Source organism: Amblyomma maculatum, chromosome 4 (assembly GCF_055883805.1).
Source record: "Amblyomma maculatum isolate TAMU_Amacu chromosome 4, ASM5588380v1, whole genome shotgun sequence".
Taxonomy (NCBI): Eukaryota; Metazoa; Arthropoda; class Arachnida; order Ixodida; family Ixodidae; genus Amblyomma; species Amblyomma maculatum.
This window is the reverse complement of record NC_139347.1, coordinates 32,509,755-32,537,539: the sequence shown is the minus strand read 5'-3', so window position 1 is coordinate 32,537,539 and position 27,785 is coordinate 32,509,755. Positions and strand designations below refer to the sequence as shown.

The window sequence follows — 27,785 nt, the reverse complement described above, 5'->3', positions numbered from 1 at the left end:
GTTTCAACAGCCCATGGGCTAAGACTACAAAGTTATGTATATATATGTGAGACAAGAACAAACCTCCGATATTATCGTTACGATTCACAAGTTGTCATTCAAACTCTGAAAGAGAGCTAACTTTACTGTTGGCGTGAATCGAAACGATGAAGCAGGGAAAATCTCGCGTTTTCTTTTTAACATATATCACGCGGTCAACACACACCTTCAACATTACAGCCATCGCTCGGTTGTTTAAAGCGAAGCCAGAACAGGTGAGAGAGGAGCTTTGGTAATAGAATATCGAGCGCCCGTAGGCGAAATCACATGCATGGCGACTCGTTAAAGGGATCGTCTTGCGAATTACAACGGATACGACAAATCGGAATCAAAATTAGGGGACGGTACTCATTAAAGTCACGTTACATGCAGGAGTAAGCATATCAATCGTGCTCACTTCATGCCATGCGCATGAAACCGGCGTTTATTACTAACGTTGTAAGAGAAAAATATCTTCACGTGCAGCTTATGCGAAAAAAATAAAAAAGAGGAGCAGCCTTTGGAAATGCAAATTATCGCATTTGCTGTATCTGACCGTGCTGTGTGGAGTATAGTCGAGTATATGGCTTAGAATGAACAAGAACAAGCCGATGCGCGGCCGCGAAATAAGGACTCAAAGTTGGGTCATGGACAGTAAACAACTGTCCAGCTGCGCAAGCCAACAGCTGCGGCAGAAAGGGAAACAGTTCCTCTTATTTTAAAACAAAATAAAAACGAAGGACCTTAAGCTCGTATGTCAAATATCTGTCTGCCACACGAATGATTGCTATGGAGGAAAAAGCCAGCGGAAGTGGTTGAGTTATTTGTTTGTACCTATATCAATAGTCTGCCCTGAGAGACGTGCATTGTGTCAGCGAACCGCTATCATTACAAGGCAGTGCTGCTTTGCGTACTCTATCGTTCGTTCGGATTAACTACAGCTAGGTAAAAGACGAGAAAGCGATGTTAACGTACCTGAACGTTCCCCTAAATATTACAGTAATTCGTAAGGATTAACTACAGCTAGGTAAAAGACGAGAAAGCGATGTTAACGTACCTGAACGTTCCCCTAAATATTACAGTAATTCGTAAGGATTAACTACAGCTAGGTAAAAGACGAGAAAGCGATGTTAACGTACCTGAACGTTCCCCTAAACATTACAGTAATTCGTAAGGATTAACTACAGCTAGGTAAAAGACGAGAAAGCGATGTTAACGTACCTGAACGTTCCCCTAAATATTACAGTAATTCGTAAGGATTAACTACAGCTAGGTAAAAGACGAGAAAGCGATGTTAACGTACCTGAACGTTCCCCTAAATTTTACATTGATGCGTTATGCGTGCAAGCGACAGCATGTAATTTCTAAAGAGAACAGCCACATGTGTTTCTCACTGGTTCAACGTACACGACGCTCTGGAACCTAAAATAGCTTCCCTGTATTAACTTCAGCCACCGCATGTAGTCTCACGGACACCAAGGCTTTGTCAGTGTTTGGATCGTTGAACAAGGTATTGTGGCTGCGACAGACACGAAGGGGCCTGGTAAGTGGGAGAAACAAAGAAAAAAAACGAACAGAAAAAAAAAAAACAGGGAAATATATTTTCAAAGGGTGCACACATTTGTTCTGAGTGCTCAATAAAAGTAATGAAAATATTTTGATTTGCATTCAGACGGTGCCGGATATACCAATTCAAAGAAAAGAGCGACCACCTGTTGAACGTATACAGACATGCCTGAAAGTGACATCCCCCGCATTGAAATATCTGTTCTGGCAAAGCGAGGAAACTGGTTCCTATAATTTCTGACAGTTTGCACTTACTGAGAGGCGTGATAATCGTCGTCGTCTTACTGTTACCAAACCGGTACAATGTACGAGTACTGCCTCTTGATTGTATTCATTATAGTGGTTATAAAAGCTGAACTTGCGACTTAAACCAACAAAGAGAGTAGAAACATTAAGATAGTAAGCCCATTTTCATTACTGGTACAGTGTTAAGTAGAGACAGGGAGGTACGGCCGAAAGGTACCTCTATAATAAAAGCCCACGTAGTGCGTAATTTTGTATTGAAAAAGCTAGGCGACAAACCCGCACATGTAAAAAAAAAAAGAAAGAAAAACAGCTGACATTCTCAGCATTACTGAGCAGCGCCAAACTCCGCGGTGTTGACAAGATCGATAATAAAAGGAGGCCATATAGTGTGCGCCTTTGTTTCCTGCCATACAAATAGCATTTTCTTATCTCCAATACAAAAGGGTGATTGCAATTTGAATGGAAAAACGCGCTTCGTTTACTTATGTCCGCACCTGCACGATGCTTTCCTCTCTCACATGCAAATAAGCTCGCACCACCATCGAGTAACAAAATCTTATCAAAAAGCAGCAACAAACGACCAACAGCTTGACGCCTGCGTAGGAACACTTCTGGACGTTTCCAAGCGGGGCCAAGGCAAGAAAGTGCATCTGTCGCGAACGCGATTCCCCGTGCCGAATCCACTTGAAACCGATAAGATTTTATTTGTAGCGTCCGCCAACCTTGCGAGGGGTTTATCCAGCCCAAATAAAGCACCCAAGCACGCACAAGCGACGGCGCAGGTGGCGGCCACAACACAAGTCCGATTAATCGGGCTATGTATTCTGTGCGCATATAGACTTATCTCACCGTCAAAACTGAAGCCTTCAGGAAAACTTCTTACGTCATTACAGAGATCAGCAGGATGATATTTGGCAAACTGGTTTGTGAACATCGCACTCCAGAGCTTGATAAGTCTTAGACTAGCACTCGTTCTATTCCGTCTTTCATCTATAGAGGTAAGTGACAAGCTTGCTTATGTGCCTCTATTACTGCAGATTTTCAGCGCTCACTAGCCCTAAAGCACTGCAGTTCTGAAAATTGTCGACGTATGAAGTCTCCTTAGTTGAAAGAAAGAACGAGGAAACCGACCAGAGTTCATTTTACTTTTTGCTTCTTCTCCTTTGCTCCGTACCGCTTCAGAGTAGAATAATAAATTCAAAACAAGTGCGTCCGTGACCACACGTATAGTCTGCCCAAGGTGAAAGCAAAATAACTGTTTCACCAAGTAACGCACTTTCAAATACTCGCTGCTCGTTCAAAAAAAAAAAAAAAAAAACCAAAGCCAGCTGCAGTTCGGGTTGGAACTTTCAGTAACGGTGATATGCTCCGCATTGTTTTACTGCCATAAAATAATAAGTTCCACATAACACGGTACCGCCCAGCTCAGTTGTATGACTCAAAAGAAAAAAAAAAAAAAAGGCCGTTTGAACATTCCTTTGTCTGCCTCGTACATGTAAAGCTTTTATCAACGAGGGCGGCTGCCGACCTATGCACGAGGGTTGTGTTGTCTGCATCGCCAGGAAAGGAAGTTGGTATATCGTGGAGAGAGGCTGCATTCATAATCAGGCGGAGAGGCGAAGCCGGTGAGTGACCGATTTCAAGATCAAAGAGAGGAAAAAACAGTCTTCGCGCCAGCTGGGAACATTACGCCTCGCATTCTTTAAGGAGCTTGCGGCGAAAAACAACTAACAGTGGTGAGTGCTACGTGCGAGAGAAAAATCCCGGTCTCTGCGAGTGCTTGTCCTACAGCAAAGCGGGCACTTTCAGACTGCTTTGGCGGCCACTCCAGTCATGCAGTCCTTCTGATCCGTGAAGCATTCTACGCTGTCGAGAGGTGACGTGAATCGAAGAAATGGATACCGTAGTCAACGGTAAGTTCTCATGCATTTGCATCATCACATCACAGCCAACTTTTCTCAAGAGGGTTCTCAGGAAAATATTTTCACCTAGGCTTTGTTTTAAACTCCGGATCTTGTCCCACAAAATGCCATCGCATGAGGATCGCAGGAGAGCGCCATCTGCTTTTTCAGATAGGAGGAACAGTAATGTTTTCAGATATATTCCTCGTGTTTTTCAGCACTGATGCACGTGCGATCATTAAACGTCGAGTTTACGCAATTCGTTTGTGTTCCTTGACCAGGAACTCCTGGTGTTAGCGATAAACGCAACAGTGGAATCAGGCACACCAAGTAACCGTTCCCTTAGGTGATTTGGCGGACGATTTGTGGCAGGGCTACGTTTCTTACCATTAAGCCGCGCTACACTTTGGACTTTAATCAGCATCTTTTTTTACCTTGCATTTAACAAATGTATAATTCGGAAATTGACCTAAAATTTGAAATGTTAGAGTTTTAATGCATATACAAATTAGATATGGCTCACGTCTTACACACGATGTATAGAGAAAAAATATATATATATTTTTTGACTCAGGCTAGAGGATGTAACGAGTTTTGGCTTCGCGGTCGGCTACCTCAACTGACAGACACACTTTTTTCTTCTGCTCTTTTGTTGAGCGACACTCAGTGGACGGTTCTGAAACAGCAGTGCAAACGCATACAAGCACGCTAGACAAGGAGAGTGACAAATATAGCGCTGACTATCAATTATTGGTTTTATTTTCCTTAATAAAAAAAAATAATCATAAATCCAGCATAAAAACACGAAATCAATTTCGCCGCAAACTCCGCGAAAGAACAAAATGTTCCCTGCTGGTTCGATGCGTTTTATTCCGCCACGAAATCTGTCTAATGGGTTTGTATGTGTATTCGCTTTTTTCTCAGTCGTTTCACCAATTAGCCTGCCAATATGTTCCGAGGCAACAGACGGTCCCATTTAACAAAGTGCTTTTTTGTCACAAGTATTTGTATGAGCCTTCGCAACGAGGAAATGTTTAGAAAAAAAAAGAGAAAAATGGCCAAGTTGAACTTATTGGCACAAAAAAATGGTTCTGGGATGCGTGCGTTTGGAAATAAATTTATCACGGGGATGCATCGGAGCCCTGTCACCTAGAATTGATACCATCAAATATGGCACACAAGTTCCCTCCTTTGTTGGAGGCACTCATACGTAACTGACTCAAATTATGGCTGCAAAATAATTTTCTTTTCGTACTATCATGCCCAGGAACTTAATGCTGCCGACTCTACAAATATCTAATGAGGAACGGCGATCCAGTGGATGGTAGTAGGGCCGCCACTCTTTCTGCCACCCAAGGATGAAACCGACTCTACACTTGCTATAGGGTAACCGCGAACTTGCCAAGCCAAGCTTAAGGACCGTGTTTTAGAAATGGTTAATATATTGGTGTGGGCTACATATCATGAAATACAAAAACAGGAAGTGCGAAAAGCGAAAAGCGAAAGTGAGAGTTGTACAAAAAAACAACAACAATAAAACGATGGCACATGTACTGATCTGTCCTCTCTGCGTTTCTTCTTAACCGACCTCATTTCCCACGTGTCGTAATGACCCATGACCTACTTTTCAGCTTCACTTTTTCTCTCTTTCGTACCCTTATTATTGTCGCGTTAGAACTGACAGCGTGCATGTGGTGCAGCTAGCCGGTTCGGTTACCGATGTGGCATTGATGAAGGAGAAGGAAAGGGAAAAAATAGCTTAAAAAGTACGACTCTGCACACGACAGAGGAAGATGGGTTTATTTGACAGAATGCCCTAGAGGTCGGCCACGAGGTCCACTGTCGCGCCTGCATCTCCGCACTTGTGAAGGGTAACCAAGAAAAAAGTGGGTTATCGGTGAAGATAGGGGCAGAAGAGGTGGAAACGTATGCGACATCACGAGTACGCCTAATCACAATCACGGGTCGAGGTCTTTGTGGCACAGAAACGAAGAGGCGCACGAGCTAAGGGCGCTCTAATCCTACGGTGAAATGCCCACCACAAGGCCCAGCGAGGTTGCCCCTGTCTCAAAACGTGCCAAGGAGGCGGCTAGTACCACTCCTTCACGCGCCCGAACCCTAATAAATGCAGGTATTATGTTGAAACGACGCAAAATCTCTCTATATTGGGATCTATTATGGAGGCACGCAATGTCTTGTGCAACGGAAAAGGTCACGGATCGAATCCTGTTTTTTAAGACGCATATGTCGAGTCTGTAAAAAAGCGCATTGTGTAGTTGCCTCACACTTCAGAAAAACACAATGAAAGAAGGCGGAGCCCTACCTTGTAAAGAACCCACTATTCTGACCGGCATCGCCAAGGGTGCTTTTGGCTTCTGCGTCCGTATTCTCGTTTTCATTCAGCCAACAGAATTATGGAATCCACAGAAACACAGAATGGTGTCCCTTTTTCTTGTGAATGAGTGCAGATCAGCGATGTCTAGAAAATCAACTACTTGTAGTAGCTTTGAAAAACAAAAACAAATCAAACACTATAAAATATGCAGTACAAGTTTAGAGTCAGAAAATATTCATTTATGCACAGAGTGGCTCCTGCAGGGGCCATAAGCTCAGCTATGGTTGGTTGCGTTTTGCTGCTGAAGGGGCATAGCAACAGTAGCTGGCGGTGAAGTCGGCGTCAGAAAAACGTCAGCGGCATGGAAACAGTTCTCTGAACTGAAATGTTTTTTTGACCGGAGCTGGTTTGAAAAAGAGAGACAAAAAAAAAAAGAAACTTGTGCCCGAGCACGATCTTTGAACTGTCGCGGCAGGAAGCGATAAACCTGTCACCATTTTGTCAGACTGCTATACCGAAGTGCGCGCCCGTTGTTACCTCGTCCCGCCCTTGACATGTTGAAGTACTTGTGTCACGAGTATGGAGTCTGATGCGAAGGTGCGGGACCGGGGTGGCAAATAAACATGCAATATGTTGATATTACATGGCAGGTGGGCTTCTTGAGTGCCTCCGAGTACATAGGACACTTTTAACTCTTTGATTTCGGCGGTGGTTCACATTTAGCGCGTGGTAGCTTGGCTCCCGAAGGCAGAAATTACCCTGTAAAGGTACTGAGAGACGTAAGACTGGATTGTAGTTGTGTTTCTAAAACCCATTTACTGTGCGATGGCTGCGCACATTACAGAAAGACAGAGCTGAGCAAACTGTGAATGTAGCCCGCACTGAGAGACGCTGTCTTCAGCAAAACTCGTATAATGTACCCCGAGGTATTTGGCAGGGGCTTGCAATATCTAGTACGAAAGCGAAGAATACGATGTTTTATTAAACAGCTTTCGAAGCGGAAGCGGAGAAGCGAAGCTTGATGGCCCCTTTGGAAAGCACATTTCCTTCATCGTAGAAGATGCAGTGCTGACTGCCGGAAACTCTGGTGAAGAAGAAAGTACATTTGCACTTATGGGCTGCTTTGCTCCTCTAAAAAGCCAATGACGACATGAGCCAGTGAGGATAATCCGCACATGATTGTGTTCTAATATTGTGGCCGACAGGCGCATGAGAAAAGAATCATGTAGTGCGAGACATCTTGATTGGCCCTTTTCGTCTCTACTTGGCGCAGCAAACAGATTGTGAAACGGAGTATCGGACCTTCGCCGTGAGAGCCCCAGCATGCACCCTTTTCCTAATAACTTACCAATTGTGTGCCGTCAACCAACCGTCCTCCCAATCCTGATCCTTCCTTGACAATCCATGGAACCATCCGCAGATTTTTTGTCGGGGATTTCTTTTTTTTTGTGTGTGCTTTTTATTTATTATCAAAAATGTGCAACACGCAGCTATGGTATTTCTTTTTTTTTTTTTCAAATATTAAAATGAAAACATTACTTTGTATCGAAAGATTGCACAATTGTCATTAATATGCTCCTAACAGTATCGCAATATTCGGTACTTGGCTCGCCTTAAAAAAAATGCCGCCTCAAAAAGACGTAAAGAAGCCATGTGCACTTTCTCCTACAGACACTGATTGTACGACGACCAACATGAGCCGCGATGCGACTCCTGCTGTCAATGGCTTTCCGGACTGCCTGCGAGAGATTGCACGCCGAGATCTTGGAGAAACGGACGACGCAAAACGGCAGGCTCTTCAGGAGCTACGTAAACTCATTGCAGGTAAGCTATCACGAACCAGCATCGGCATGTCACACATGATAAATCAGAAATCTGATGACGGCGACATAATTTTGTCCGTGGTTTAGTAGGTACCTCAATTCGCATTGCGCATCCGAGTAGTAGGACGAGGAAATAGGTGTCCGGCCTTGGTCTTATTTCATACATTTCCTGAATACATAGGCCTTTCTCTGCTTCGTACATGGCTATACTATCCTTCTTCAATATATACCTTCCCCATCCAATTAAACCGTGTACACCCTTGCTAACTCCACTTCAATCGTGTCTGCATGGTACTCAGGCTCGCACCTACAGGTCTTTCGCTTTTCTCTCTACTGAGGCGGCTTACGAACGTGACTGTATCTTCTTTATTTTTCCCTAAATACATTGGCCATTTTCATTTCTCCGTCGGCTGTGGCGCATGCTGTTTTGAGGTTTTGACCCTTCAGTAGGAAATCAATAATCAGAGTCTGCTATTTCGGGCAACCTGCCTGTGGACAAGCTTCGACTGCTCAACATTTGCATAAGAACTGCACAGCAATCTTATAGAGCTATATAACAATGCGTCGCTACGTTTGCAAACTGCATACGAGCTGCATAACGAAGTATTGATGAGGCAATGGCTGTTCTTCCGTATGGCGCTGCAGTCCTGCAGCCAATAAAAAAAGAAGGCATTTGATTGGTGGATAATGTTTGTACCAATGCAGCCAACTATGTACACAAAGTTAGGCGACGGAAGAGCAAAACCAGCCCCGCTGCTGTGGCGCAGTAGTTAGGGCGCTCAACTACTATGTCCAAAGATGCGGGATCGAATCCCGGCCTCGGCGGCCGCTTTTCGATGGAGGCGAAAAGCAAGGCGCCCTGTGGTACGCGATGTCAGTGCACGTTAAAGAACTCCAGATGGTAGAACTCTGCAGAGCTATCCAATAAGGCGTCTCTCGTAGCCTGAGTGGACTTGGTACGTTGAACGTCATAAAGCAAACCAAATCGGACGGCCAAACTCTATAACACCGCTTTCGCATGATATTGTAAATTTAAATAGGCGGAATTCTCGGCATTTTATTAGTTTTGTTAGTTTGGCGAGCTGTATCTCTCTTCTTTAAGGAAATCTGATATGATTTCCAACTGTTGGACGAAATCGAATAAGTCGAATGTACGAAGACTGTATACGAAGTAGTCTTGAGCTACCATATAAAATGATGAAGTAAGCACAGATTCAAACTGCGACTAACTTCAAGCTTTTCCTCAATGGTACAGAGAAGTGCACAAGAACTCGTGACGTCATTGTTAGCGAAAGTTTAGATTTTCTCTGTCTTCACCCGCTTGCTGTTCATGAGTTATACATTATACGCTTCATGAGTTATGCATTCGATGGCATTGGTTTTCTTCCATCCAACAAACGGTCCTTCACTATAAACGTAGCGCCGCTACACATGACGTCATCGTTGAGGCCCCAGCCCGGTGCTGTGCGCTACAGAGAAGTTTGAACGTCTAGTTCACTATATTTGGCGATTGCAAAGATCAATTCAAATGCTAGACAAGAATAATTTCGCGTTATTTACCTGAAAGTTTCATACAGTAACTACCTTTAGGCTCGTCTGATTCTAAAGCCTCTTCAGCTGCAATTTCTTTAAGGCCCTTTGGTCGCTTCTTACACTGGACTCGCAGGAACTCATGATGTCTGTCTTTACTTTTTACCAGCTCATTCAAGAGTGAGTGAAAAGGAGTCTGTGGACAATGCGGCGTCTTCGGCACCAATACGTGGCTTGCTTACACCATCGTATACCTCTCGCTTACTTTTGATCGCAGCGCATGCGAAAGATGGTCAGGCAGTAATGGGCTACGCTTTGTCTGGTCTAATTCCTTGCCATTTTATTTTCTCAATGAGTCCTTTCCATCTTAACTTTTCCCTCCGTCATTGCTCCTCCTCGGCTTGTTTTGCTCATAAGCCATGGACAATTGCCCAGATACCTGCACTTGTTTGGTATGTTGCTTACAAGCGCTTGCCTTTTTGGAGAGGAGTTGGAGAGTTCCCTCCAATATACCCCCACTTGTGCTGTGGTTTCATAACTGCTCTCCTAGTGCCGATGGATACTATATTTTAACGATCTGGGGCGATTACGAGCTATGATTTTCACTGTTCTTGCGCGCAGTACAAATACTGGTTTTCCGCCGAATCTCTACCTTATTTCCTCCATTATTGCTCGATCGCTTGGCCGCTGATAGGTATTGAGAATATTTATCAAGTCTCCTGTGCGGCTGTAGCGGGTACACTAAAAGGCAAATTGTAGCGGGTCATGACAATGCCTCTGTAGCCCGAGAAGACAGACAGACGGGAGGTTTTGCTAGTGTTCTTTATTTATACCACGTATTTTAATATAAAAAAATAATTGCTGGGCCCTTAGCGTAGGATTTAGTACAAATTTTGAGCGATAGGAGGCCGTTCTGATATAAGCTTGAACCCGGGCATTCAACTTTTGGTCGCCTTGTGGGCCAAAGTCACCGCCAGCCGCGGGCTAGAGGCCATTTAGAGCGAACAGTCTGAGTTTTCATCTTGAAAAATAAACATGTTTTTGTTCACTAAAAATGAGCCCATAGCCATTGGATAGACCCTAGTTCGTGGTCAACATAAGCTACAAAATCAGCAGGTACGGAAAAGCGCTTGTTTTCTTCTTTTCTGAAGGATCAGTGGGGTAAAAATAAACATTCTTTTTTTTTTTTCACTAAAAATGGGCCCATAGCCATTGGCTAGACCCTAGTTCATGGTTAACATAAGCTACAAAATCAGCAGGCACGGAAAAGTACTTGTTTTCTTGTTTTCCGAAGGATCAGTAGGGTAAGGTTTTGTTCCTCTCCCGCATAAACACGTTTCGACAACCTTTGCGAATGTATTGTGAAGTTATTTAGATCAATACTCAAGCCGGGTGGAGACCTTGGCGTGAATAATAAAATCAAGACCCATGGTCATATAAGTTGCAGCAGCGATGTTGCACATAATCAAGTTCAGTAATGTTTTGCTGTGGATTAAGCGGCGGGAAGCCATAGGTACGACTCTTGCTCAACTATGTACCCACTCTTTGATGACGGAAAAGCTGCGTAGTGGGAGGAGAATTTAACTCTCCCCTTTTACACTGTTTTTCGTTGAGCAGGTGAACCCCTGCTTCACTGCTCAACGGAGGAAGACTTTCTGATCATGTTCCTTCGAGCTCGCAAGTACGACGCCCTGCGTGCTTTCAAGAACATCAAGGCGCTCTTGGAGATGAAGAGAGATAACCCAGAAATGTTCAATGCTCTAGGTCCGCAGCACGTCCCTTTAGACGCCACTTGCCGAAAACATCGGCTGATAACAGTCTCTCGTGGAAGAGACATTGAAGGCAGACATACTGTGCTGCTGAAATTAGGTAAGACAATTAGGTATGATTGGCTTATGGGGTTTAATGTCCCAATGCGGCTCAGGCTATGAGACACGCCGCGGTGGAGGGCTCCAAAATTTCGTCCACCTGGGGTTCTTTAACGTGCACTGGCACTGACATCCCACAGCACATAAGTACCTTGCTGTTCACCTCCATCGAAAAGCCGCCGCCGCGGCCGGGATTCCATCCTACATCCTTGGGAACAGTAGTCGAGCTCCCTAACCACTGCACCACCACAACGGGACCTTATGGCATGGAAAGGTTAAAAATACCAGCTGTTCCAAAATATGTTTCCAAGAGTTAAGAGACGAGACAAACAATGACATTGAGAACGCCAAAGCTGTTCTTGCCTATATGTTATGCCATAATGCCGAAAGGAGGTGATTAGACAGCGACCGTAAGCATTTTAATTAACCAATGAAATTCACAAACTTCTGACTACTGTAGATAGCAAGCATATTTATGCGAAAACAATTGCTGGCCGTCTAATTACTCAAACTTTTTCATTCATTGAATTGTTGAACCACCGGCGTGTTATATCTGTTTTCAGACCTCGAAATCTACTTCAAAATGTTCCCAGTTCTATGGAGCTGTTCTTATTGCATTCTCTGCGGCAGGGGCCTCAAAAGACAGGCAAAACTGTGAGCTTCACCTTTCATTTCAGGATAGCTAAGCGTAGAAAAGCCATATTCAACCGAACACACATTAATTGTAATTTCCCCTTTAACCGCGCTTCTCTCTAAGAAAAAATGTTACCATGCCGAAGTGGATGTTACTCTCTGGCAGTCTACTGCTGATCACAAGGCCATGGCGGCAGCATTTCGATGGAGGCGAAATCCAAAGCACCCTAGCGCTGTGCGATGTCTGCATAATGCGTAAAATGAACTGAGACATTCTAAATTTATTCAGAGCCTTCTACTACGGCCTTTCTCATAGCCAATCCGTCACATCGAGTTGTTAAAGCCCACATATACTCAAATCCCCGAGAAGTGGTAAAGATATGACAAAGCTGTAACCTGATCGGTCCGCACACGATGCAAGGGTTTATGGAGAGAAGGAGAATCTAAAAGCAGCAATGCAGGGTTTTCTTTGAAGGAAAGCGTATTTTACACAACCCGCTCGCCTTGCAACGTGACGCCTGCGCCGAGGTGTTATTTCCTCTGCAGACAACCATCAGCAGTAACCTTGCAGTTACGGCTTTTCGCTTCTCGATCTCGGCGTTTACGATTTTAGGTTCGCATAGTCTATAGCCTAACTAAGTTGGTGCGCAAAACTTGACACGCGATAGGAGTGGCCGCAATTCGCAGGTTTGTGCATAGTTTTACCGCTAAAAGAAAATGACAGTGAGACCTAGGAGGCAAATGTTTTAAAATTTTCTTCTATAATGATGCCCAATACGCAAATTGGGCACGAATCATGGCCTTGTGCTTATTTCACAGACAGTGTTCTAGCAAAACAAATAAATCGCTCACAAAACAAACAGGTACACCCAGACAATTCTTTAAGAATATCGCTCGACCGTTGACTGCCTGGAGCAGCGGAGCCGTGGAGGAGCAGAGTGGAAATCGGGAGAGGGAAAGAGCGTGGGGGCGGAAACATGCTGCTCGAGCGAGTGCCGTATGCTTGGCAGTTCTGGGTTCGGCTCCACAGGACGCCACCCCCTGAGTCATGTTTCATGCCCGAGTTCTGAGAAGGCTTGTTCTATCTACTGTATGCTTGCAGCTTTAATCGGTGCGAACTTCAAACGTTCCAAGCAGTGTAGCCTGTCTTCGGTGGCATTTGCGGGTACTATCTCCAGAAGGTTTGTTCTGATATTAATTAATGCGACGATATCAAGGTAACGTCCTTGACAATTATTTGTCCCAGAAGCATAATGATTGCAAATAGTTAACGGATGCTAAGCTGTTTCTTGCAAATGTGTGTTGTTTACAGCTATTATCCGCACTATTTACAGCAAAAAAAATAGTTGTATTGATATCTTCTAGGTGCGCCGATGCATACTGGTCGATTGCGACCGGCATTTGTTTCACACTAGTCGGAAAAAAACTAGCAGAGGAAGCGCGCTGCAGCAGTAGGAACTGTGGGTATATTCTTGCCCTCGCTTTCCTTGTTACCTACGTCTTCCGGCGCAGCAGCGCCGGACAGTTGATGGTCGCGCGATGTTGTTAAAGAACTGGCCGAGTGTACAGTCTTTGTCAAAATTTTAGAGTCAAGGAGGGTCTGTTCTGAGCCACACCGTGTGGATCTTGATTTCCAGAATTCCAGAACTCCTCACTGTAAGAAGATGTTTTTTGTACTACCCTCTTCAGTAGGGAGGATTTTCAGGAAGGTAAAGGGGCGCCACTACATTGCTCAGAAGCAGACATTTTCGGCTCTAAACTTTCGACAAAGACTGTACATCAGCTGAACAGTGTAAGACCGTTCATGAAGCTGCTTCAACCAATGGAGCGATGGAGGGAAAAAAAATTCTCGGACAGCTACTGTACCTAGTGGTCGTCATTGACAATAAGCTATTTTGATTAATGCGAAAAGTCTAACGTTTTATTGTCTATTATAGAGAGCTCATCCACAGAAGCGCGCGATACGGCAGCTGTCACGCCACCATGGAGCCCGAGCCAGCCGTTGGTTGCATGCCAAAGTCGGTAATAATAATAAAAAAATAGTTGTGGTTTAGCTCTGGTTAACCTAGCCCAATTGCGAAAGCAACGGCGGAAGCTTCTTTTGCCTGACTTACTAAAAATTTAATATCATTGTAGCAGTGTAGCTTTTGTTACAAAAGATCATGTTCACCATTACCTTGGTAGTTGTGATCTCTTATATCAAAATTCGTTTTAGAAACACATCTTTCATCATTGAGTAGGGTGTTTTTAATCTGCGTACTCTCTTTCCAGGAGCATGGAACACTGACATATGCTCTCTCACCGACTTCTTCAAGGTGGGGTTAGTGAGCTGCTTGACACTCCTTCACCGGGAAGAGGCTCAAATAAGAGGAAACGTGATAATATTAGATATGAACGGCCTCGGACCGTACCATATCCTCCATTACACGCCTCCCGTTATCCAAAAGTACATCACACTTGTGCAGGTAAGACTAAAAAATCGCATTGCCCTGTGACACGAAATTCAATCTTGACAACTTACGTCGCTCCGGACCAAAACATCGAGTGCCAAATGACTTGCAACCCACCTCAATTTTTTTACCACACATTTGTAGAAAAGACGTAAGTGCTACGATGTTATCCTTAGAACTGTCGAGGTTATCAGAACCAGCCTAACAGAGCTCACAAGGACATGCTGGCATGAACTATGTAGCCGTGAACTGCAGTCATCATCACCATCAGCAGAAGCCGGACTATTCTGACTGCAAGGGAAAGGTCTCTCCCTTATTCCTCCATTTAACCTGGTCCTATGCCATCCACTTAAACCGTGCGGACTTCCTTAACTCATCCTACTACCTAATTTTCTTCCGTCCCCTGCTAAGCTTTCTTTCCCTTGCAATCTATCCATGAGCAATGCTCGCTCTGTGCAAGCCTTATTGCAGTTGTAGCTCTATCCTGCCCTCATCTCTCTAGTCCTATCTTAACGCTAACTACGTTTTTCGCTGAGCTATATCTGACTAACTGGTCCCACAGTATACTCTGTTATATTTCGCCGGTGCCTTAAAAAGACCGGCGATGCCCGAAAGAGCGGCAACTCGGGCCTCTCCTTTCATGCGGGAAGCCACATTAGAATCTGCCTGCTATGACATTTGAATTCCCGTTACCTCTATGCCACGCAGGGACGTTCATAACAGGCATGAAAGTGGGTGCTGAATAGAACCCCGATGAACTTTGATACGTTCAACTGAACGCTGGTTATGTTCGATGCAACGCTCGGTCGCTCGCAGCCAAAGCTTTCGCTCCAAATTCGGTTCAGCAGCGTTGAACCCCTATAATTTATTTTGCGCCACCTGATAGGTTTGCCCCACACTGTGCTCACGGTCTCGGCCGCATTCGCCCAGATGCCGCATGCGAGGACGTATTATATACCTAGTTAAACGAAGGAGCGGTGCAGATGAAACTTTATGAAGACGACGATATGGTCGCTGTACAGTTAGAGAGTGCGTTTCAGTTGGAACTTGATGAAGACAACGATGTTTGCTGCGCAGCGCGAGAGCGTTCTTCACTGACGCAAGTCGTGATCGGCTATGGCTTTAGCAAAGATTTGATAACTTATCACAATATTTTACAATGGCTCAGTAACAGTGTTCTCTGACTGACAGCGCGTGAAGATCTGCGTGACACATCGTTATCCGACTTGTCCGTACAATATGCAGGGCCAACGGCGTTACAAGGTAAAATTAAATATCATGCTCGTTTTCAATCTATAGATATACCTCAGTCAAATACGACTGAGGACTCTGCTGTAGATGTATGTTTTGAGTGAAATATAGAAGGAGCGGCGATAGCATCGTGCTCTAGTGCCTGGACCAGATAAGCTGTTCGGTTGTTCTGGCGCGGGTCGGGACCGTCCGCGGTATTTTTTCGAAAATGACTTTTCCCCAATTCGCTACAACAAGCGTCATATGGCGCATACTGTTGCAATGCGATTGATTCGAACCGTAGTTATGGCGACCATCATTGTATTCATATTGTAGAATAACATAACCTTGACGAATGGGAACTATAACGTTGTAAAACATTAGGGTGTTTTAGAATAGGGAGAGCCAGCAGGCTAGGGTGATAGGGTAATAAAGGGGCGACAGTGCGCACGCGCGGAGTGCTGCGATGTATAGGTGAGGACTGCGGTAATCACACTGAGCATGCGCATTCGCGCCCCGCTATTACCCCATTTCCCTGACCGATTGGGGCACGCCTATTCTAAATCTCTCTATTATGTCTCTATACATCTGTATATGTCTTAAATAACCCCAAATACCAATGGCAATGACCGAACGTTTAGCAGTATCCCTAGAACTTCCATTCCCGCAACTAGCCCTCATCTGCGAAAAGAGCCGAGTAGATTAAGGTGATATTTTAATATTTTTAAACTTATTCTTATCTTCAAACTTACATGGGTAATTTTACTTCTAGAGCACAAATCACAAATTTTATTAAAATAAAACATTACACCATATATAATTCATAGACAGTTTTAATTACATTGGCAGAAAAAAAAAATGGATGGAAAATATTGCCCCAAAATAGTAAAACAGCCCGAGTTTTAAAGAATGAAAGTAGGCGCCCGTGCACAGTCACGCATTACTTCGACGCCTATTATGGCCAGTAGGCTGATGGTAAATGTAGCTCGTCTTGAAGCTCTTTATTTAAAAAAAATACAATTAAAATAATTATCTTGTTGTCGATCTGCATGTGATCACTTTAGCACATATTCCATTTTCGAGCACAATGCTTTCAATGATGGCCTGGACATCTAGACATTACCAATGCAGTGCTGTTTGCAAGTACTTCGAAGCCTCGTTTGTTGTCGATAGCCACAACTTAGCTTATGAGAGTGCATTATTCAACACTAAATGACGCGACGACCTTATGATTCCCAGCAGCTCACACACTCTGTTTTTCTTTAGGACTGCTGTCCTATGCGAATCAAAGGAGTGTATGTTATCAACCACCCGGCAATATTCACCGCAATATTCGCCGTTGCCAAGCCCTTTATGAAGAGTAAACTGGTGAAAAGGGTGAGAACTGTTCTGTGCTAAACACTATTCGAACTTGAGACTACATTGAGAATGTGCTCAACACACTCATATTTCGCTTAGAATGAAAATATTTCATTGAATGTAGAAATAAAACAATGATATGCTTTTGAACATATCCTGTGATCACGAATTTGACAACTCGTATACTATGTCCTTCCTTCGCCGTTCGCAAGATTCACAAATCGCCGGACAGCACAACGCATAGCACGAATGGTTGGCTTAGAAAGAATTAAGTTGAATCTTGATAGCTTTAATTTATACTTAAAAAGTATAAAGTTAAAACAGTACGAAGAATAAAGAGGTTTGGTTTCTTCGGTATTGTGAAAGAAGGCAGCTGTGTACTCGATGAGAAAAAAATTGGCAAGCTTTTGTTTCGAAGACTATTACCACATCTACCATATATATATATATGAAGGAAAGAAGCCAACAGTCGGCGAGGCCAAGGAAAGCGTTGGGGATGGTACTTTTATGTCTTTTTTTTTTTTAATGTTTGCTTAGATAATCACAGACATCAGTAATGTAATCTGTTTAGGGGAAAGATAATTAAACACGAAGTAGAAGAAAAAACAACGTGCCGATGGTGGGATCCGAACCCACGACCTCCGAATATCGCGTCCGGTGCTCTTCCAACTGAGCTACATCGGCCGCCGTTCCCCCTGCTACTTGCTCGGGTATTTATGTTGTCTGTATACTAACCTTGAGAGTGTTCACCAGCGCCACCCTCAGCCATAGCGGCGGACGTAGAACGTCCTTTGTTACCGCCAGCGTCACGTAGAACGTGATCAAGAGCGAGGGCGAAAGCTGTGCTAGAACCCTCTTACGCTACCTATGGCTTCAAGACTGCCAGAACCGAGACCCCCGTAAGCTACAAGCAGATCAATTAAGGGGAAATGAGGGTGCTCGTTATAATACATGAAGGAAAGAAGCCAACAGTCGGCGAGGCCAAGGAAAGCGTTGGGGATGGTACTTTTATGTCTTTTTTTTATTTATTTATTTTTTATTTTTTTAATGTTTGCTTAGATAATCACAGACATCAGTAATGTAATCTGTTTAGGGGAAAGATAATTAAACACAAAGTAGAACAAAAAACAACGTGCCGATGGTGGGATCCGAACCCACGACCTCCGAATATCGCGTCCGGTGCTCTTCCAACTGAGCTACATCGGCCGCCGTTCCCCCTGCTACTTGCTCGGGTATTTATGTTGTCTGTATACTAACCTTGAGAGTGTTCACCAGCGCCACCCTCAGCCATAGCGGCGGACGTAGAACGTCCTTTGTTACCGCCAGCGTCACGTAGAACGTGATCAAGAGCGAGGGCGAAAGCTGTGCTAGAACCCTCTTACGCTACCTATGGCTTCAAGACTGCCAGAACCGAGACCCCCGTAAGCTACAAGCAGATCAATTAAGGGGAAATGAGGGTGCTCGTTATAATACATGAAGGAAAGAAGCCAACAGTCAGCGAGGCCAAGGAAAGCGTTGGGGATGGTACTTTTATGTCTTTTTCTTTTTTTTTTTTAATGTTTGCTTAGATAATCACAGACATCAGTAATGTAATCTGTTTAGGGGAAAGATAATTAAACACAAAGTAGAAGAAAAAACAACGTGCCGATGGTGGGATCCGAACCCACGACCTCCGAATATCGCGTCCGGTGCTCTTCCAACTGAGCTACATCGGCCGCCGTTCCCCCTGCTACTTGCTCGGGTATTTATGTTGTCTGTATACTAACCTTGAGAGTGTTCACCAGCGCCACCCTCAGCCATAGCGGCGGACGTAGAACGTCCTTTGTTACCGCCAGCGTCACGTAGAACGTGATCAAGAGCGAGGGCGAAAGCTGTGCTAGAACCCTCTTACGCTACCTATGGCTTCAAGACTGCCAGAACCGAGACCCCCGTAAGCTACAAGCAGATCAATTAAGGGGAAATGAGGGTGCTCGTTATAATACATGAAGGAAAGAAGCCAACAGTCGGCGAGGCCAAGGAAAGCGTTGGGGATGGTACTTTTATGTCTTTTTTTTTTTTTTTTAATGTTTGCTTAGATAATCACAGACATCAGTAATGTAATCTGTTTAGGGGAAAGATAATTAAACACAAAGTAGAAGAAAAAACAACGTGCCGATGGTGGGATCCGAACCCACGACCTCCGAATATCGCGTCCGGTGCTCTTCCAACTGAGCTACATCGGCCGCCGTTCCCCCTGCTACTTGCTCGGGTATTTATGTTGTCTGTATACTAACCTTGAGAGTGTTCACCAGCGCCACCCTCAGCCACAACACTCTCAAGGTTAGTATACAGACAACATAAATACCCGAGCAAGTAGCAGGGGGAACGGCGGCCGATGTAGCTCAGTTGGAAGAGCACCGGACGCGATATTCGGAGGTCGTGGGTTCGGATCCCACCATCGGCACGTTGTTTTTTCTTCTACTTTGTGTTTAATTATCTTTCCCCAAAACAGATTACATTACTGATGTCTGTGATTATCTAAGCAAACATTAAAAAAAAAAAAAGACATAAAAGTACCATCCCCAACGCTTTCCTTGGCCTCGCCGACTGTTGGCTTCTTTCCTTCATGTATTATAACGAGCACCCTCATTTCCCCTTAATTGATCTGCTCTATATATATATATATATATATATATATATATATATATATATATTGTAATGTGGATTTAATGGTTGGTTGGAACGTCTAGCGCTGGCAGTACTTTGGGCACAAGGGATCGAATTACCAGCCGCAGGGCACAGCTTCAGCGCGAGCGAGATGGGCGCCGGAGACAAGCGATGGTGATGGCGATGCCGCAGCGTTTTCTGTTCTTTATTTCCCCCGCGTGAAGAAGTCGCCATCCTGGCGACTCAGGGAGAAGAGACGACCAGAGGGTTGTAATATGGCTTGAGGCGGCTAACGTGGACAACCTCGCGGCCGCGACGGCGGTGGTCGGAAGAAGGGGTGACTGGCTCGATGACGTAGTTCACAGGGGATGTGCGTTCCAAGACGCGATAAGGGCCGTGGTATTTGGTGTCTAGTTTGTTGGTGGCAGGAACGCATAGCCAAACGAAGCTGTCGGCCAGGAACGTGGGAGCAGAGGTATCGGTATCATGCTGATCTTTGCGATAGCCTTGAGTGTTGGAGGTAAACGTGCGAGCTAGCTGACGGCATTCCTCGGCCTTCTGTGCAATATCTGACAAGGCACTGTACTCAGAGGCATCTGGATGGTATGGCAAAATTGTGTCCAGAGTACAAGATGGTTCACGGCCATATAAGAGAAAGAAGGGCGAAAACCCAGTTGTTGCTTGGGTGGCAGTGTTGTACGCGAACGTTACGAATGGCAGTACCTGGCCCCAGTTGGAGCTTCCCGATTCAGATGTAACATACATTGCGAGCATGTCCCCAAGCGTACGGTTGAAGCGCTCCGTGAGGCCGTTTGTTTGCGGGTGATACGCGGTTGTAGCCCGATGTATCGATTTGCAAGACGACAGGAGCTCTTGAACTACTTCGGAAAGAAAGACACGACCTCTGTCACTCAGTAGCTCGCGAGGGGCGCCGTGTCGAAGAATGAAGTGGTGCAGAAGAAAATGGGCTACCTCTCGGGCTGTGGCCGCGGAAAGTGCAGCAGTCTCGGCGTAACGGGTCAGGTGATCGACTGCGACGATGACCCATCGATTACCAGCGGCAGTGCATGGTAGCGGACCATAAAGGTCGATTCCCACGCGATCAAACGGGCGAGCTGGACAAGGTAAAGGCTGGAGAGGGCCAGCGGGGTGGCGAGGAATCTTGCATTGTTGACAGGCGGCACAAGAGCGAATGTAGCGCCGTACGAAATTGTACATTCCCCGCCAGTAGTACCTCTGACGAATTCGATCATAGGTTTTGAGGACGCCGGCATGAGCGCTTTGAGGGTCAATGTGATGGTGGGCACAAACCTCGGAGCGGAGGTGGCGCGGAATGACAAGAAGCCACGTTCTGCCGTCTGAGTTGTAGTTCCTGCGGTAGAGAAGGCCGTCCCGAATGGCGAAATGGGAGGCCTGTCGGCGGAGTGCCCGAGGATGCGTAGCCGCGGAAGTAGTGCCAAGGATATCCAGCAGGTTAGAAACCCAAGGATCTTGTCGTTGCTCGAAAGGCATATCCTCAATGGTGAGTGCTGACAAGAATGCTTGAGGAGAGGACGATGAGTTAGGCGAGCGCACCGGTGACCGAGAAAGAGCGTCGGCGTCAGAGTGCTTGCGGCCAGAGCGGTACACTACACGGATGTCGTATTCCTGAAGCCTGAGAGCCCAGCGCCCGAGGCGGCCAGACGGATCCTTGAGAGACGCGAGCCAGCAGAGAGCGTGATGATCTGTAACTACCTCGAAGGAGTGGCCGTATAAGTAAGGGCGGAACTTCGTTACAGCCCACACGATTGCTAAGCACTCCTTTTCGGTAACGGAGTAGTTGGACTCGGCTTTGGTGAGAGCACGGCTTGCGTAGGCGACAACGTATTCGGAGAAGCCAGGCTTGCGCTGGACGAGGACGGCGCCGAGGCCGACACCACTGGCATCGGTGTGAAGTTCTGTAGGTGCAGTAGGGTCGTAATGGCGAAGGATTGGTGGTGACGTCAGAACATTGCGCAGTGTCGCGAATGCATCATCGCAGGCTGACGACCAAGAGGAGAGGTTAGGGGTGCCTTTCAAGAACTGTGTAAGGGGGGCTATGATGGTTGCGAAATTCCGAACAAAACGACGAAAGTGCGAGCAGAGGCCCACGAAGCTTCGCAGTTGTTTCAAAGTGGTCGGTTTCGGAAAGTCAGCGACGGCGCGCAGCTTCTCAGGATCAGGCAGAACTCCATCTTTACCCCGCACCTCCACCAAGTGTAATGTGGATTTAATGGTTGGTTGGAACGTCTAGCGCTGGCAGTACTTTGGGCACAAGGGATCGAATTACCAGCCGCAGGGCACAGCTTCAGCGCGAGCGAGATGGGCGCCGGAGACAGGCGATGGTGATGGCGATGCCGCAGCGTTTTCTGTTCTTTGTCTTCTTTACATTATATATATATATATATATATATATATATATATATATATATATATATATATATATATATATATATATATATATATATATATATATATATATATATATATATATATATATATATATATATATATATATATATGCCTTTTGAACACGTGAAAGCGTGCCCTCACCGAAACCCTAGAGCTTCATTTCTTATCCTGGCCAGCTATATGAGGGGAAAGATTAACTTCAATAAATTCTGTGTATATGTTAGGACTAAACTTGCTTTAAATTTGAGTGACAAAGTTCTTTAAACTTACTTCTTCGGCATGTGTACTATACTAGTGGCACTTACCAATTGTCGGAGCTACAGTTGTGAATTGACGAGAAAAAAGGAAGGCTATTTGAATCTCACAGCTGCAAACACGTATAAGCAAAGTATTACGCTGTGTGATGTGGCTTTACGGCATACGGTGTAGCACGAGCTCTTAGCAATTTATATACGACCCTCAAATTTCTTTTGTCGCATCATTCACATGTTATGACGAAGTATGGTTCCTCCGTACTTTAACCTTCATTTTTAACCAGAAAGCGCGAGCTTGAATAATTTGCTTAACTTTCCGCTGAACTTTGCAGGAGACTAAATAAACGTACAAGCACTTGATAGGTCGTCAAGAACTGACTAAATCCCCACGTATTTTTCAGATTCGTCTCTTAGGGTACGATGTGGGCAAGCTGCGCGGCCTCGTTCCCGACGACCTGATTCCGGAGAAGTACGGGGGCACGCATGAAAGCTACGACTGTGATGAGGAAGAGATGGAGATGAAGTCTATGCAGGCATTCTTCGAGGAATTCAAATCGTACACCTATGGAAGACAACGGTGAACGCCACCTGAACATTCAAGCGTGTGTTTTCCACGGAGAGGGCTACCCCTGAATTGTGCTGTTGACTGGCCATGGGGTCGCTCATTTGGATCTCTTCTCCAAAAGCAATGCGATGAACACTGTTCGCTGCCCAGCTGGAATGTCCACCATCATGCCGACGATCACGGACAGTTACTATAATGCTCGCTGAAGTCGTGTTCACCGCAGGAAGAGGAGGTATTCAGCTATCATCAACATCGTGCATCAGTAAAGCGAACGCTGTGGTGCCAGTGCGCTGTCCTTGTTGCCGTTTGCCGCGAGCTGTATTACGAGGTAGTTTCCAACGAACTATACGAACCAGTGTCACGCTTTTCAGCTGTCATAACGGTGATGCTGAGCCAACATGAGCTCGCTGGTCGCATCATATTGCCTTTTATTGCGAAAGCAATACTACTTTCACTTTCAAGCCTTTGCGGTGCGACGGCGGTGCACATAAAATGACCTTTCGCATGAACTCTGTGTGACGTCACGCCTGAAAGCTGGGCGACTAACTCGCGCCGTCCGTGGGAGACGGCGGGGCGCATGAACGGCGGCTTAACTCCCGCTCTCTCCACCAGGAGCGCCAAAGGTGTTATGACGTCACGCCTCAAAGCTGGGCGACCAACTCACGCCGTCTGTGAGAGACGGCGGTGCTATAGTGAACTAGCGGTGCGCATGAACGGCGGCCTAACTCCCGCTCTCTCCGCCAGGAGCGCCACAGGTGTTATGACGTCACGCCTCAAAGCTGGGCGACCAACTCGCGCCGTCTGTGAGAGACGGCGGTGCGCATGAACGGCGGCCTAACTACCGCTCTCTCCGCCAGGAGCGCCACAGGTGTTGTGATGTTATACAGCTGTATGGCAGTAACATTGATAATGGCGGTGCGTTTAGTTGATAATAATGATGAGAGCAAACGTAATGCACCGTATGCAGCACCAAAACTCCAGCTTTCGCATTTCTGCAGTGTAGATTCCACAGTGCTCTCATTTTTTTTCTCTCTTTGAGAAAACGTATATCCCACTGCCAGCCCATATCCTGTTGCGAAATTTAGGAAAGAAGGAAGGCGGGCAGTGTAAACCTGAATGAACGAATTGTCTTTAATGCTTTGCGAATACACGGGTTGACGCGATTTTAAATGTCCACATTGAAAACTGCCCATCACATCGTTTTCTTTCCAAATTCTGGTGGTCCAATCCAAAGTTCTTTATAATCAGGACAAATGGAGCGTTTCTCAGAAAATTTGGGTCATTTTGAGGCACCCTTTGTGACCGAACATGCTGCATAAAAGCAAACTGTGTGCTGCGAAGCTGTTCTAAATGTCACCGCGGATTAAAGCACGGAAACTGCGGTAGTCAGATGGGGCGCTTTATAAGGTAAGAGCTGCGGTAGGTTTTGCGATAGTTGGAAACCACTTTATGTACAATTGGCAACAATCTCCTGAGGCCTAAAAGTGTAACACACTTTCTGGCAATATTAGCAATATATAACGAACAGCGACAGCACTGCTTCGATGCTCAGATGTCATTCCGTGGAGGATGCTGCATGGTAAAGAATCGCTTTTGGCTGCGGCACTATGTGGGCGTCGCAACCTTTGTTTCCTTTCTGCAGCTTATTCTGAGTTGAATAAAAATACCCCACTGCAGTGTTATTCTGCTTTCTCCTGGCTCCCGCCTTCTCAGAGCTGCGCGATTCCTTTTACTTCAAAGCAGAAAGTTAGAGCTCACGTTAAATGCTACCGTTCTGCAGAACATCGAGCGCTGTCGGCGTTGTTCAGGAGCAAGGATATATGGTTCTGGCAGGCTGTAGTTGGCACAGGTGACTTGGTCGTGCGCTGGTTGTCCAGTGGATTGTGTGACGCCATCAGCCCACATGACATGGTAGGGGTTTCCAACTCAGGCTTCTCCTTCGAGGAGGGAGGGCAATATGGGAATCGAACTTTCCAGGACTCTTGAGCGAGGAGTAAAACACGCTACTCCTATAGGCCACGCTGGCATGCCAGGTGGTCTTTCATATAACTGGGTAGCCTACCACTGCGTGCTTACCAGTATGCGCGAGATAACAGAGGCGCAAATTAAGTGATCAGTGATTAAGCGATTAGAGAAGTGCACGCACACTCGAACGATAAACCGCAAGGGATGCCTCAGACGGGATTAATTAGCGCTGTCGCGTCACACCCTTAAAAAGCGGAGCTTAAGTGCCACCCCTTACCACCCATACACGCGCATTTTCTTTTCCTCTATATGCGCAGTTCAGTAAGTCTCGTAGGATCTACCGTACTGCGCCGACTCTTCGTTCTTCACTGCTTTCTCCGGTCTGAGCTGCGAGATATTTTCCCTTCATTCGGCCCTAGTCAAATGATTCGCATCCTCGAGTTTACTCCCAGGGATATCTTTAAACAATTGACCTTAACAAAACTACGCCTCGAAAATGAATCCCAGGGACATCTTGTCAGTCGACGTAATGATACAAAGAGAGAGAGAGAGAGAGAGAACAACTTTTATTTAAAATGCCTGCAGAATCGGTTAGGCTCCCTCCAAGCAGGGAGGACAAGCTTTTACCGCGACGCGGCCACTACGTCAGTCTCGTGCGTTGTGCTCCTTGAGGTCTTGTTACGTCCCTCGCTACTTCCGCGGGTTCGAGAGGGCCGCCGCCCCCTTCTTGGGGGTGCTGCCCCCCCTCTCCTCGGTTTCGCTCGGTCGCTGCCTCTCTAGAGCTGCCGAGACCTGCTGGACGGCCTTGAGTTGTGTCTCTTGATCACAGCTCCTCGTTGCAGCCTCTAGCTACAAAGACGCGCATCTACTGATTAAAAAATCGCAAAGCGCACAGGCAGAGTGAAAATTGTCATATCGTAACCTACTACGTCAGCACCATTCGGAATGTCTATACCGTCGCGACTCAAGCCCCAAGGACGCGTAGGCGAGAACCCGAGAATAATGTCGGCTTGCAGCACTGATGTAAGAGTTCAGCCCCAGCGCGCCTCTCGGTTGTTGTTGTTGTTGGCCTCTTGAAAAATGACACGTACCCACCATGGGGGATGGCCAAAGTGTGGTGTCGTCCACAGCCTCAATTACAAGCACAAGCTTGTTGCAAAGCGAGATTGTAAAAAATTAAAAGAATGCAGCTATTAGAACGAACAGCCGCTTTGTCGTCGTTATCCCCAAGTGCAGCGGCCGCACGGTGCTAAACATTAGCCGCATAAATCTGTCTTCTGATGTTGAAAAGTTGTGCAGCTTTGTCATGGGTCTTAGTCTGCATTTCATGGAGAGCCGGAGCTATTTGCAGAAAGCTCTTATTGTGAGCCGTCTCAACGCAGACAGCCAGGTAAGAAATGGACTATGTAGTAATACATCTGCAGCAGCCAAACCTGTCAGAAAACTATCTGTCGATGTAAAATTTTATATTGATTGACGCTACAGTCAGACTGTCTCAAAAAAAAAAAAAAGAAAAAGGAACAATCTTACAGAAAAATTGCACTTGACCAATTTCTACCAGTATGTTGATAGCCAATTTCTCAGTGGTTCAGTACTAGACGCTGATTAAACATAATGATTTTAGCTTAGTCAAAGTAGTTTTTAAGGAATTTTTGCATAGGAGAGACGACAAGCCGAGAACGACTATTCGAAGAAAGAGAGTATTTTAATACTCCGGTGCTTCTCAGGCATCGTTTCCATCGCTATGGTACCTGACATCCTATTAAACGCAATCTTGAGGGGAAATACATATCAGACCTTAGCCATTTCATATAAAAAAATTCGAGGACACTTTGGCGACTAAAGTGATGAAAGGCGAAAGCCTGAGCGCTGCATTCTGCTACGTGACTGTTGCGCATGTAGCGATGAATGCTGCTACGAGTAAAGCGAGCGATTACTCTTTCACATTATACGAGTGCATCTATGCAGTGAATTCTGCTTGGCAGCGACGACATCGGGCTCCTTGTATATTCGCAGTTCTGCGTTTACTGTTGTGTGGTTGATTTTACCGGGTGCTCGGCATTGGTTAGTAATTATTTATTAATTACGCAAATGGCACTAATTAGTAAATAACAAATAATGATGTAATTACGACTAATTAGTGAGCAATAGCGATGAGGCATTATGTAGTAATTATATTTATTGAGTAATTAGTATCAATTGATTATTTAGTCATTAATGAGTAATTTATCGTTGATTGTCCATATAAAGCACCCATTCGAGCATACTGTGGTGGGGCTCTGTGATTGGTCCATACATCCATGACGTTATCCCGTCTCGACCAATCAGCCGCCGCAAAAGCGTGAAATTTTTGCTGACGACAACGATGAGGCAAAAAAGGCTTTCGCCTCAATAAATAAAGATGGCAACTAACCTTGAACCAAGTCACGAGCGTTAGCCATCGGCCGGTGCTGCATTCGCTGCTGCCGTTTAGATCGTGGCTCGATTGCACGCCCATCGATTGGCGCGATTCCTTGTTCGATGGCCTCGGCCGTCTGACTGGCGCGGATGCGGTCTCGGTGTTTAGTGAGAATGGCTTGCTCTACTCCCCGCCGGTTATTTTTGTCACGCCGCCTGGTGGATTCACCCTATACATTACCCTCACAGTCTCGACCGAACTACCCAAGATTTCATCTGTTTATGGCGCATTTACCTGGATTAAATGAAGGGTCAGTGCACATGGAAATTCATGATGACGACGATGTTCAGTGCACAGCGCGAGGGTGTGTTGCAGCTTCACACGAGGCGTGATCGGCTGCGGCGATAGCATAGATTTGAGAACTTACAACGGCTTCGTTGAAGTATTTTCTCACTGGCCATGCGTCTAGATTTCTGCGACGCACCAGCACCACACCGGTTCTCACAAAATTTAACATTAAAGTAATTGAAAGAATTTTAGTCATGTTACCTTAGTTAATAAGGCTGAG

General features: G+C 45.6%; 1 protein-coding gene across 1 annotated transcript; it reads left to right on the top strand.

Annotated features, from left to right (window-relative positions):
- Positions 1-3,369: 3,369 nt before the first annotated feature.
- Positions 3,370-24,516, top strand: LOC146190632 (alpha-tocopherol transfer protein-like). Its single transcript, XM_084599820.1, has 6 exons — positions 3,370-3,743; positions 7,738-7,890; positions 11,037-11,288; positions 14,192-14,385; positions 16,867-16,977; positions 22,691-24,516. The coding sequence occupies exons 1-6, from the start codon at positions 3,725-3,727 to the stop codon at positions 22,868-22,870; spliced, it is 909 nt and encodes a 302-aa protein (XP_084455946.1). The 5' UTR covers positions 3,370-3,724; the 3' UTR covers positions 22,871-24,516.
- Positions 24,517-27,785: the final 3,269 nt, after the last annotated feature.